General features: G+C 37.2%; 1 protein-coding gene across 2 annotated transcripts in view; it reads left to right on the top strand.

Annotated features, from left to right (window-relative positions):
* kremen1 (kringle containing transmembrane protein 1) overlaps positions 1–14,566 on the top strand; it is a 59,792-nt gene that overhangs the window by 17,255 nt on the left and 27,971 nt on the right. For both annotated transcript variants that reach the window (XM_026244808.1, XM_026244801.1), the window contains exon 2: positions 9,096–9,258. In XM_026244808.1, the coding sequence (XP_026100593.1) occupies positions 9,096–9,258 (163 nt within the window). The remainder of the gene's footprint in view (positions 1–9,095; positions 9,259–14,566) is intronic.

Genomic DNA, 14,566 nt, shown 5'->3' on the forward strand with positions numbered 1-14,566 from the left:
CAACCTTACTGAATTAAATAATTAACATTTTAAACTAAATAAATAAATTGATAGATCAATTAATAAATGACAAACTATGGTAGTGCTTTAGTCACAGTATAGTAATTTTTTGCACACACAAAAAACCCTAAATAAACATCTGGTAATATCTACTTGTTGTATACTTGATTGATTTAAATAATTTATTAATTAAGGGTACTCATTTAAAGCTGCATTCGGTAACTTTTGACGCTCTGGCGAATAATAAACAGAACTGCTTGCGTCTTGCGGAAGAACATCGTAGCCGGAACTACTTCTCTCTGTTTATGTCTATGAAGAATCACAAAGGTACTGGGTTACTCCGCCGCGGTACCCCCGAAGCAATCTAAAATAGTCCGAATATAAACACTTATTATAGGTGTACCCTAGTGATTCAGGACAAGCTAAAAACAGGGTTTGGAAAATGGATTCATGGTGTACTCGCTTATTATATACATTTTGTATACTTTGAACAGAAAAAAAAGTTGTAGCTCCGGCTACAATGTCCTTCCGCAACACGCAAGCAGTTCTGTTTATTGACCGCTAGAGCGTCAAAAGTTACCGACTGCAGCTTTAATTTGATCATTTTCTATATTTGTGTAGAACTTGATGGGAAAAATATGATTGTTTATACAAATACATAACACTGACACCAGTATAAGTACTGTTTTACATTGCCATGGTATTTTAATTTGTAAATACCACAGTACAATATATGAAAATGGACTACGGTACATACTGTATGAAATTACTGTGGTATTATGTGATTCCATCACTGTAGCATGGTACAGCCACAATATATTTTTTGCAAGGGAATTTTTCTCTGCTTTCATCTGTGTTATTCCCCCGCTGTTTACTTTCCTGTCAGGGTTGGTTTGAGGTGGTGTCAATGGCGTGTGCCAAGTTAGTCTGCCATTCCCACTTTTATTTATTTAACCTCTTGTGGTCCCACTTTCACGTCACTGCACATGGAGCTTTTGTTCCCGTATGGTATGTGAAGATGAAAGATGTCAGCAAAGGCTTGTGGATTCTGTCACAGTTTTCATCCAGCTGGACTCTGCAGGACCAGATATAGCATTGGAGGATTCCCACTGCAAGAGAGAATGTCTATGCATGAAATAACAATTTCACAGTGTCAGGCACTTGTATGTGTTGGCCAGCACACCAGATAAACCTCTTTGACTGCTCATTCAAGACCTTTATTATTCATCACCCAGAGCCAACTCATATACATCCATTCAGGGTTTTTTTTCTCTGAGAAACTCCGGTGGCGGTTTACATTAAAGGAACAGTTCTTCCAGACATGAACATTTTGTCATCATTTACTCCCTCTCATAATGTTTCCAGACATGCATGCCTTTATTTTTCCGTTAGTCACTGTTTTCATGCAACTTATAAAAGCATAATAAAAGTCCATATAACTTTGGAAAAGAACTAGGACAATGTTTCAGATGTTTTTGTTTTAAAAAGAACGAAAGTCATTCAGCTTTGGAATGATATTAAGGTGACTTTTTTTGTGAAATATCCCTTTAAATCCATAATATGTCTTTCCAATCTTTAGTAAATAATTTTTTAATTAATTCTCACCTTCCAGGAAAGTAGCAACTAGCAACATTGCCTTAAAATTGTTGCTTGCCTTAAGGTGTATCTCATTCTATTTATAATCTTCAAAGGCAATACATGGCACCAGACACTGCTTACTTTTCCCATTAAAGTTAAGAGGATTGAATAATGTGCAGTGTATAAGTGAGTTATGGAGAGGTTAGAGAAGGCTCAACCAGGTTAATGTTAAAGAGTACCACTGAGATGCTGCTATTCTGAACCTGTTTGATTTTACAGAATGTCCAGCGGAAATTTGGGGTTTTGTGAATGAGAAGAACTTAGATAGGTGATACCTTAAAGTATGAAAATATTATCTCTGGGGACAAGTAGTTCACCAGTTATACTATACTGGTTTTGATTCAGGACTAGGAAGTTATACAGTACAAAATACTGCGGTCATCGCATTGACCCGTTTATCCTGGCATGTTTTTTTTTTTTACTTTTGTAGTTTGGTTTTTAGTTTTTAAGGATGAAGCAATGTCATGCAAGATCATCTTTTTTGGCTAGCTTCTACCAAGTGACTTTTGTGCCAGGATATTGAAGATGTAAATAGGCCTATTTATTCCATCAAAACTATGCATGATTACCAAGCGGCAAATTCATCATTTGAATTAACCTCTTAAGCACAAATGCTATTTTGGGGATTTCCGTTTTTCATTTTCCTACCTAATTTTGAATGCCTGCCTATACTAATACTACAGTGTAAGCTCAGAAAGTTTGGTATAATTTCAAAGGAAACCCTTTGAAATTACATAAAACACTGTTGAAATTGATAAAAATGATAATATATGCTGTCTGTGTTATAATAAATAGGGAAAAAAACAAGGCGCTTTTTTATTTTATTTGTGTAAACTGAAGTTTGAAATGTTATAACTCAGGCATTGAAGGGGCTGGCAACTTCAGACAAATGTCTTGTGATTCTTCCAACTGTCTGCTATTAGAGGAAAACAGAAATTTCTTTCTATCCTAATCTATGCAAAAGTTATTCTATTCCAACTGAAGGAAGGAATAATAGCATTTTTGTATAAAATTTTTGTCTAAATAAGTATGAAGTCATCTTTTGCACACTTGCAGTATGGAATAATGTGATCTCTGTATATTATTTGACAGAAAACACTCAGAAGTTACATAAAAAGCTGCTGTTTGTGACAAATAGTATTATTTATGTTGTTTCACATATGATGAACCATCTCAATACATTGTCCTTTTTTTGTGTGTGGGTTTTCTGAACAGTCTTTGAAAGAAAATAATTCATATTTCACAATAGCAGCATGCATAAAATTATAAAAAATATCTGGTCTATCACAATCTAAAATAGAATCCACAATATCCAGATTCATATCGTTTCATTTATGTCTATTCTGCATCGTGTAGAGATTGAGAGACCTCGCCGTCTCTTTCATATTTCATATTTTGATTTTTTATCAGCGTGTATTTTGGTTTCGGTTTCTATATAACGTAAACAAGCTCCCCGAAGCTTTTGCGCGAACTTCGGTGCGTCAGCAAACTAATTTATGTTTATTCCCCCAGTACTGTACGGATTACTGTACATTCACTGAGATGCGGTCGAACACTGCACAGTTATGAAAATAAACATATTAGCTTATTGCTAGCGAAGCTTCCAAGCCTCAGAATAAAGAATCAAATGTATGAAAGCGAGTAGCACGCGTATAGGCTTACCAGATGCGCGTCCTGACCTCTCCACGGCGAAGGTGGCCACCCAGAACTTGTTTTATGAATATTATGCATTATAAATCCGTAGCGTCGGCCATTAGTAGTTTTTTCTTCGCGTGTCCTTTGTTTAGAAGAAGCCAAAGACTCAGTTTCCCAGAGACCATTGCGTCTCCACAAGCGGAAAAGAGTGGGCAGTCGCTGTCCAGTTCCAGCACCCCCGCGGTGCTGAATTCACACCTTCGATTGGAGGAACGACTTGTGAATGACAGCCATCAGGACAAATAGCGCTTCACAAAAGAGGTCAGACGTCTATACCAGAAGAAAGGCTTTTAGACCCATCAATATGAGTAAGAGATCTTGTCAATCATACAGCTCTTGGAGCGCTTTTGCGCACTTGTACAAAACGCTTTATATCTCAGCAATGGAAGCACGCAGAAACGTAAAAATGGTCTTGTTTGAAAGAAGAGATACTAATCTAAAAGATTATATTGAGTATATAGGTATGCGTGGCTGTTTGCGGCTGACTGAAGCGGTGCAAAATGTATAAATAATAAGGTGAGAAATTTTACATCGCGATTCTGTTGAAGATCATTCGATCTGTGATTGTCACACAATAAAATGATCTACATCATCAGATTCCTGAGAATGAGAGCTTTCTTGTGATATATGACTTGACTGTTTTGTGAAAAATATTTTAAATACACATTCTTACGAAAACGTATTCGCAATCGTTAGATGGAAATTTATGGGGGGGGAAAATATATTTCTTAGCTTAATTTGACTACTTTATGTATCATAAAACCCCAATTAATGGTATTCTTTGTAAAGAAAACACTCTAAGCTTTCAAATGAACCCATTTTTGGGCAAATGCCATATAAGGAAGGATATGCAAATGAGACACAAACATGTGGCATGCTATTTTCGGACCCGGTACCGGGTCTGCAGAGTTTAAGAAACTGTTTATTCCAGTCCTGTCAGAACAGTGCTGTGACCCTTTTAGGTCACAACCCACCGGTTGAGAAGCACTCTATTAGACCACCTTGGTGGGGCCATGTCAGATGCGATGCATCATGACACAAGCATCTCTTGAAATTGTGTTCTCTTAATGGGAACTGATTTTGATTATATAGCGGAGATGTTTCTGTGTCTAGTCCTAAAGTGGTTATTTGTAGTTGAAGTTTGTCCAATTGTTGTCAGTTCGTTTTGAAAGCACATCCCCTGAGGCAGCCAGACTCGGTGAGAGTTTCATATGATGTGGCGGATGAGCAGATGGTTTGGCACTGTCACTTTTATACATAATCATTTTCTCTGCTTGTCTCGTAGGCTTGCCACGTTCTTAGCTGAGCCCAAGGCTGGCTAAACCTAGTTGGAGTGGGGAATTGTTTTAGCCTCTGCCATTGTCTCCTCACTCCTTTCAGTGTGACACAGAATGAGAGCTAAAGGAAGCACAGTGTCCTATCGAATTACCTCACCCCCCTCCCAGTGCATTAGTCATTAAGACACACAGCCCACCAGCAAGATTGGGGATGGAATATGCAAATAAACACGGAAAGATTGTGACATGATTAGATGTATTTTACTTTTGAAGTAACTAAAAATCTTTATAGCTGAAGTTAGTTCACCATAAAATTATATACTCACCCTTATGTCATCCAAAACCTGAATGACCTTACTTCCATCATCTGTGGAACATTATATAAGAATATGATTGATTTCTTTTTAGTTTTAGTTGCATTTCATGTTTTACTAAGTTTAGTACTTCAGTTTAAACTAATTGTTATTTCATTTAGTTGCATAGCATAATTTTCATCTAATACTTCAAACACTGATATTTTGTTATTTCAGTTTTATTTCAATTGTCAAAAAACTTAACAAGTAAAAAAAAAATCTCCCTAAATGAAGTGTCAATTTGTGCCAGTGAATACTGACCTAAATTGGGGTATTTTCCTCAGACAAAGCTACTGATGGTTTCAGAAGACTTGAAATAGCCAAAAAGGTCATACAGACCACTTTTATGTTATTTTGCCAAAGTGTCTGGCAGCATTCTGTTTATTGTATAGAAAAGAACACTTAGGCCGAGGCACCCCACTGACCACAACAATGTTTAAAGCCCCCATCACCATTCCAGTTGTTTGTTATTACTGATAAAGATTCCAGTAGATCTATAAATCAGACTTTTGAATGTATTTTGGCTTATTTGAAAGCTTGTGTATTATTCTAAATGAAGTCATCTGAAAGCTCCCTTAGAAGTTTGCTGAAGCCCCCTAGTGGATCTAATTTCAAGCTACTTATTTAGGGTGTTCAGCTACACTTTTTATTTAGTGTTCCATATTTGGATCATTGAACTATTGCTTTAATGACAGAGGATTGACATTTCTATCCTCCTCCAGTTCTTCTGCTGAATTTAATTGAGAATTGTGTCACTGGTGAATCCTGGTGTCTTCAGTTGTCACAGACACAACAAATTGAATCAAATTTATTTATGCCCCTTTTTTTGTACTGTTCACAATACTACATAGTCTCTGTTCGTCACTTACAAAGATGAGCACATCAGCAAACTCAATATGGAACCAATTAGCAATGAATCCTTTCACATATAATAACAGGGCAACTAACTCTTTGCACAGAATCCACTTCTGTCCGCTTTTTTAAGACTCACTTGTTTCTGGTTCTGTGGAGTGGTTCCTCCCTTCCTCCTGATCTGAGCTTCTTTTTCTGTTGATGTACTTGCATTTTATAGTTTTCTTTTTCCATTTGCTCTTTCATGAGGCTGAGACTCTGTTTCCCATCAAGGCCTGTAATCCAACCACAACAAAGGCATCACATGGTGATACAGGGGGAAACTTGATGATGGATTTAGGAATGGTTGGAGGTGATGTTATTACGGCTAGAAGAGGGGGAAAGCTCATCCTCAGGAACATGCCAGTGCAAATGGTTTTGTTTTCTTTTCCAAAAATTGTGTTTCTTTGAACGCCGCCCGGCAACCCACACTGGGTTTTGACTACCCATTCATCTCAATGATGGACCTTCTTATCTGGTTCTTCCCAGTCTACTCACTGCTTCCCTACACTGCCGCAACTTAACGATGCCTCCCGACCACATCAAGTTAAGTTGCTGATAATTGCTACCCTTCCTCGGGCCCTTCTTATTTCAGCCATCCCGTCTGGAAACCTTTTCTGCCGAGGTTAGCCACAGCAGCAAGATGTCTGCCGGTTTGTGGCCCAATACAACGGCAATATGCAGCAGCAGAGGGTTATTTCTCATCACAGAGGCATGAGCAAAGTTACTCTTCAGGGGACTTTTGCCTTTTGCAGGTGAGCATTGCAAAGCATAAATAGGAATAATGAGTCCTATGCTGTGCAGAGAGTGGGTAGGAAGGACGTCCATCCCATTAGTAATGCATGGTTTGGCTGACAGTAACTCTGTCCAAGATTACAAAGAGGAAATCATGATTGCTTTGGGAGATGTGTGACTCTCCAATGTGCCGTAAACTCCCTGAGCTTCACGCGACAGCATCGACCGACCCCTAACGGAATGACAACACCATCCAGTCACACATTGCTTATTGGCATCCTTTATGAATGTCAATCTGCCTAAGTCTGTCACTGCAAGTGTGTCTGGATGAATGTTATTATAAAGCTTTACCGTAACCTTTTTATAATCAACACCATTTTAAAGAAGCACACAAAAGGTCATAATTTACTCCTTGTCAAAATGTATTTTTTAAAGAATATCCTGAATATCCAGTGTAACTTTCTTTTGTAAAGTATTTTAAAAACTGAATTACAGTTATTCACTTAATTTCTATATATATATATATATATATATATATATATATATATATATATATATATATATATATATATTCTAAGAAATATTCCACTAAAGAAAAAATCATGCATATTTCAAATGAAATGAATTGTGTAAATAATGTCAGAATGTAAACGGTTGAGTTAACTTCAGATAGTTCACACAAATTGGGCAAACCACATATTAATATTGAGACTGCATAGGTAGCTTATAAAAAAAAAAAAAAAACATGTCCCAGCGGGGGTTGTTTCTGAGTCTTGCCACCTGCATGACTTTAATTAAAATCTGCATGACACCTAAAAAGCAAAGCCTGTCATTTCACGTTTTAATGAGACCTGGTTTTCTTTCTTCTTGATTCCAGCGAGTATGACTTCCACAGTTCTGCCTGGACACTGTCCAAGTGTTCTCCATCTTTTAGGGCTGTATTTTCTGATTGGATACAACTGTTTCAGTTGTGCGAGCAGCAGCGCAAACACATATGTAGCTGCATGCTGTGTCCATTTGCTCGATTGCGCCTTTTCCAGAGCCAGCCACCGGAAAGCATTTGCCCTTTTTTTGAGGCGAGCAAGCCTCACACAAATCAAAAGTGAGCACTCACTTGAGGCGGTCCTGCCTGAGGTATGTTAATTGCATTTGATTAATGGCATTCAGAAAATTTGTTTAGGGAGGTTGTGTGGTTTTTTGATTTGTTGCATGATGCCCTACTCATCCCCTGAAGGAAGGGCTCGACCCACATCAGTGGTACATCTAGGCAACTCTCCTTGGAAAACAGAGGCTAATTATCTCAGGATCTTCCCTGTGTTCCAAAACGCTGGAAATGTCTGCAATACTTCACTCATTTGTGAAGTATATTTCAATATGTATGTTAAATGAGTGAAAAAAATATCCATATCCATATTCATAAAGAATCTTTCATTTTCAACGGTTCTTTCAAGTTGAAAGAGGTTATTTACATTTTTTTAAATGAACTCTTCACTAAAATCTTTTTTTTTTTTTTGGGAACTAAAAATAGTTATTCTGCAGCATCGCTTTGAAGCCCACCTTGATTTTTGAGTGTAAAATATCTGGGGACCAGAATTTGGGCTCTTTTTGACTTTTTGAGCAACCACTCAGAACATTATAACCACATGGCAAAGGAAATGGAAAATCTAGGTTGCTTATTATTATTATTATCAATATTCATATGAGATGGTATTTTTGCACATTTTCATTTTGTTAGCTTTTGGAGATCTTAGAAAGCAGATCAGAACGGAGATGTTATCAGATTTTGAGGTACCTCACATATGAAAGCCAGGGTTTAAATCCACATACCAGCTTCCTCATTCAAACCAGAACTCAGTCCAAATGAGATGCTTTGAAGTCTAGAGCTTAGAAATGCCAACAGATACCCTTTGATGGAATAGTTACCCTCTTGATTATTTTGACTGCGCATAAGTCCTGGGTCTCTGTTGTTTTTGGTTGAGAAAACGGTCCATATGGTTGCCTTCCAGACTTTTTTGTCGCAGTTTAGCTTTCGGCAGGAGTTGAGAGAAGGGTAAATGACACAATTGTCATTTCACCCGACTGTTGCACTCTTACGTATTTCATTTGCAGACAGGTCATACCACACAAATGCAATTTTGAATCATAATTGATTTATTTCCTCCGTTATAATTATTCACCCCCACCCCTTCCCCGCAGCGCTATGACTCATCCTGGGACAGCAGACTTGCATGCTAACAGATGCAACAACATCTGACTAAAACAGTTTAAGTGTTAAAATTACCATAACCACAATATCTACAAAACTACATTATTTTCTAAATGTATTGTTCCTATAAAAAAAACATAATAAATTAGTATGGGATTTCTATCAAATTTAGAATATTTCTGAATATCTCTGTCTGTTTGTTCTAGCTACCCACAGTTTGCTGGATAAAACGTGTTGAATTTATATCAAATTTCTGTGGAACATTTGGTTTGAAAGAATATTTTCTCTTGTGTCTCTCAGAGTGTTATACAGCAAATGGAGAGGACTACAGAGGTCGACAGAACCAAACAAGTCTGGAAGGAGGGAGGCCATGCCTTTTCTGGAATGAGACTTTCCAGCATCCATACAACACCATCAAATACCCCCATGGGGAAGGAGGTCTTGGACCACACAACTTCTGCAGGTCAGACAAATACTGTAGGGGTGGAAGGACAGCAAAAAAATAGTGAAATTCTGTAACATTTTGCATGATGAATGCAAATTTGCACGTTTAGCATCGCAGAAAGTGTTACTCCAAGGGGTTACACAAAAATGATATTATACTCTAAAAGGTCACGTTTTACATGTTTTTTTAAGCTTTTATTGTGTTTACAGTGTGCAATATAACATGTGTAAAAAACACCATATTTTGAGAAGCAAGTGGGCAGGATTTGTTTTGAAAACCTTGCAATCCTGATCTGAACGCATGTGCTGGAGATGTACTTCTAATCACAGAACGCCTTTACTGACGAGATGCACATGAAAATCGTTTTCGATTTATTTGCACAGCCCTAACATCTAGTTAACAAAGCTAAACAGCGTTGCCCTTTGTGTAATAAGTTACAGAAACTGTTAAACGCACCAACTTAAATAATAAAATACACTTACCTTTTGTGGTCCATAAACAATGCCTTCTCCAGACAAAGAGGGAACTGCTCCATCTTTCAAGAATAATCTTTGTGTGGATCCGGCATTAAACTGATTGAGATTGAGGAAGCTTTCCTCAGCAAAATGTGCTGCATATACGTCTTACTGTACATGTGGATTATAATTTTCGGGAACTGAGTTAAAAATAAATTGTAACCATTGATCTCTAAGTACAGCATCCCTGGGAAGCCCAAACAATGATGATTGGACTCCGATATGAAAAATAGGAGCATTTCGACGACATGGCGACAAACACAAACGCAGCTCTTCCTCTTCTCCGTCGGAGCGCAACAAGACCACGACTCCTTTTTTGTGTATTCCTGTGGGCAGAGGTTAGTCAAAAAACGGTTTCTAGTGATGTCATTAATGAAGGAAGTAGAGGGATGTAGTCCAAACGGGTCGTTCGATGTAGGCGAATTCTGTTAAATAAAATATCTCAGTGGGTTGTGAGAGTGTGCAGTCAAAGAAACAACATCAGCAACAAAAATGTTTTTCTGATGTGATCCTTTTATTTTTAAAAAGGCATGCATGAAAGCTGTTGACACTTCTGTCAGATGCAGTGTAAAGTAAAACGTGCCTGAGAAAAACGCACTGGCCCTATTTATTCTATTGTTATTTTCATAACTTCTTAAAAAATAATTAGTCTCTCACCTGTAGCGTGCACTCTTCAATTGCACCCACAAATGTGGCAACGCACACTATATATCATTTCACTAATGCGCAAAAGGAACTATGTACATGCAACGTGTGAAAAAAAGTAAAGTAGCAACAAATCACATAACTGGAACTTTGTGTATTAGCTGGGAAGGATTTGCATGAAGGTATGATATGCATTCTATTGAGGAGCAGTTTCCATTTTTCATTAACCTTTAATCTTTTCATGAACTTTTTATACCATTTACAATTTATGTGTATGTTAAGTAAAGGGGGATGGTACTTGTGTGTGTCAACATTTTTTGTGAAATAAATTTGCTTTATATATTATCACTTTTGATTTTGCCCCCATCATGAGCTGAACTCAAAGATCTAAGACTTTTTCTATGTACATAAAACCTATTTCTCTCAAATATTGTTCACAAATCTATCTAAATATGTGTTAGTGAGTGCCAAAATAATCCATCCACCTCACAGATGTGGCATATCAAGATGCTGATTAGACAGGATTATTGCACACACACGCACACACAGTAGGGATAGAAAAGAATCACCCCCCTTAAAATAATCACAATTTGTTGCTTTGCAGCCTGAAATGAAGACAGACACAGTTTTTGTTTTATCCAGCTGTATACTGTATGCTCAGTGCAACTTATAACATCCAAGTGAAAGAAATAACGCCAACATGTCAGAGAAAGTGTAAGAACATTTTCAGAATTATTAGGGGGACTGTTCCTTTAAATAAGAGAATGCATTTTAAGAGGGAACAACCAAGAGGGACACTGTTGCAAAATTCTAAGAGACATTGTGTGATTTTGGCGATGTGTTATAAGAATTTTATTGAGACATTCTTCAGTGTCAGAGTGTCCCGGTGTCGCCACAGTCTAAAACATTCACATCCTCAACATTACAGATGTTTTATTCATTCAAGTCTCTCTGTCTTTGACCATGAACAGTATTTATATCTATAAGCATCTTAAACACAGATTTAGTCTTTAAACCACCATACTAAATTATTCTGAATTTGTTTTATGTTGTTGGAGAGAAGCATTTGAGCTCAAAATGTTTCTCAGTAAGTCACACTGCAGTGTTTGACTGTGGTCCATGAGTGTAGGTTTATTTTTTTGTGCCTGTCATTATGTGGACTCAGCAGGGCTTGAAGAGTTTACATTTGCAAAGTCGCCCCAAATCCCTCTGTCCTGAAAAAAAAAAAAAAAATGCAGCCGAGCGACATTGTGGATGACCGATAACCTCTTTCTATCTTCAGCCTCTTTATTCTAGATGCACAAACTAACCCACAATGCAAGAAGCAAAACGTCATTGTCATAGGCCTGTTTTTGTAACAAAAAAACGGGTAATCTGACCGGAGTCTAATCACAGATATGCAGAAGCTATTTGGGCACGTGTAACACAATATTTCAGCTTTATACTTTTTATGAAGTTTGTCAATTTCATAAAAAAAAAAAAAAAAAAGAAAATTCCAATTCTGGCTGAATAGCAGTGTTTTCTAAATCTTCTGGAGTTTAGAGTTTCTCACAGTTTCCTCAGCTGTTATGTCACTCCTCGGACTGACGATAGTAACTGGAGTGGGATCAGAAAACACAACGAAGGTGATGAGAGATGACATTTAAGAGCATGCTACTGCCATACTCTTTTAAATGCTTAAAGGGTTAGTTCATCCAAAAAAGAAGATCATGTTATTGTGTACACTTCTTTATTGCTTGAATTCTATATGAATTTTTTTTTTCCATTAAACACTAATCTATGACTAGGAATATGACTTTTATGGAATACTTTTGTGGTACTTTGATTGTGATTTTTTTTTTTTTTTTTGACAAAGAAAACACTTAAACTAGCCTTATTTGCTTATCTTAGCTGTTTTAAGCTAGTCTCCCAGTCTAAGTCTATAAATAAAGCTATTTAAAAAAACAACATCTAAACAGACCTACATAACAAGTTTGGCCAGGCTGGAGGAATGTCACCTTTTATCTTTTTCTCTCTATTTTTGTACTCTACTAAAAGGAAGAATGTACATGAGGGTGAGTACATGACAGAATTTAATTTTTTTTATCTGGACAATCCCTTTAAAACAGCCTGTCTGTTGCTGTTCAGCCATGAGGAGTGGTGCTGTGGTGACTCTGTATATGTGTGAATGCAGGTCCAGCAGACTGTATGATATGGGAAGTGAAAGCCAGATTCAGAACGGCAGACAGAGATTAAGTGAAGAGAGGGTGATCACGGTCAGGAACACCAGTGTTGATTTTAGGCACACGGTTTGCATGGTGTTATGTCTGCTGGGTGTGTATATAGGAATGTCTTTCGGTGTCATAACAGACTTTAGGTTTTGGCTAAAGACTGGCTACAGCGAGGGAGACTTCCAGAGCAGCACTTGGATCATCCAGAATTCCCTAATCAATCAATCAGTCAATCAGTCTGTCTGTCACATATACATATGGTACGAAGTACACTCCTGATCAAAATGATAGTAGCTTTTTTAAGAGTTTACAAGAGCCAGGGAAAAGGAGACAAGTGTATGTTATTAAAAATATGACAAGCATGTTTTTATAGTCTCGGGTACGTGTAAGAGAGGAATGCTTCTGGAAAGCTGCAAGTATGTATGTTTCTCTAATGATGTCATAAACTGTTTGCATCTCTTTGTTGGCTTGTCTACACGCCATTTGACTTGAAAGGAGGAAATGCAGTCTTGGCATGTTGAGAGAGCCAGAGACCAAGAGGAAGAGAGCAATGGATGTGCCAAGTCCTAGTATTCCTCACATTTCTTCTTTATTGTGAGCTGTAAAATAGCTATGAAAACATTGAGAGATGGGGCTGAGAGGAAGCATCCTATTCATTGTGAATAAAAGGAGCTATGAATGTTGGAGAGAGTGAGACAGAAAGGTCTACAGCTCATCAGCTTCCTATAAGTTTTATATCTTGCCAATCATAAGGCTCAGTTAACTTTTAATACTACACTAATAGCAATGCTTAATTTAGGTTAATAGAAACAAAATGGGTAGAAATAGTGCTATTTAATTTGCAAATTATTGTATTTTGCTCATTTTTGTGTTTGTTAAAAAACACCAAAACACACCATGCCGGGCTCCAGACTGTAACTAAAATAGTTGCAATTAAATAAATAAATAAAATTGTGCTACAATAATTTAAAATCAAGTCAGAAAATTCAGTATGCATCCATATGCTTTTTGTTACATATAATGTCGCTATACTGCGCACCAATGTTTCCCGAATGCAGCAGCAAACACAGTGCGAGTCATGAAGTTCGATTCACAATCAAATGACTCCTCTGAATCATTCAAAAAGATTCACAAAATCAGAATCAAACTTGCTCAAGAATTAGCATTTGCAATCAGACTCACACAGTGAATCATTCTGATTTCCTCCATGGTATTGTGGATCCATCATAGTACTTTTTGTAGATGTAATTTTATGTTTTATCCATTTATTTTCTGAATTTGTTGAATAGTTCTGCATGATGGTGTACGTTAGGAAGGCCTGGGCAACATTACAGAAGTAAAATGGACTGTGAAACCATTCCATGTCGACTTTAAAAAGTCCTTAGAGATTTTTTTTGTTGTTGCTGCTTTGTATGTTGTTTCCAAGAGAAACTTTAAAGTTTAATTTTCCATACTCAATCTGTCAAGACTTTAGCTTAAGCGAAAGTGCAAGCAACCGTTAAGCATTTGTGCATTTTCTGTTTACACTGTTTACTTAGCTGTGAAATTGAATGGTTTGTTATCCACTTTCAGATGTCAGTTCAGTGAGGCAGGCTTGAATTGTTGTGGTTGTATCGGCATGTAATGCCACACGAGTCGCTGTTTGTGATATAGATACAACAGACAACCGATCGGTTTCTCAAAGGTGTTGGATGAGCATCTCAAATTATTGCTGTAGGTTGAGCAATTCAGCCCACTTAAAGCTACATAAAATGTAGCTACATTAAAAAGTATGCCATTGTTTATTTTCCTGCTTTGTTGTTTTCATTCGATTTAGTAGTATAATACTAGATCTTAGCACGTGTACAGGCTTATACTTGAGTCTCATTCCCGCCGTAGCATATGTTTGCCATGTTGACTGAGCATGGCTCTGAGCATATTAGGCAAATTTCCCTTGCTCATATTTGCTTTGGATAC

The sequence above is a fragment of the Carassius auratus genome, chromosome 5 (genome assembly GCF_003368295.1).
Source record: "Carassius auratus strain Wakin chromosome 5, ASM336829v1, whole genome shotgun sequence".
NCBI lineage: Eukaryota > Metazoa > Chordata > Actinopteri > Cypriniformes > Cyprinidae > Carassius > Carassius auratus.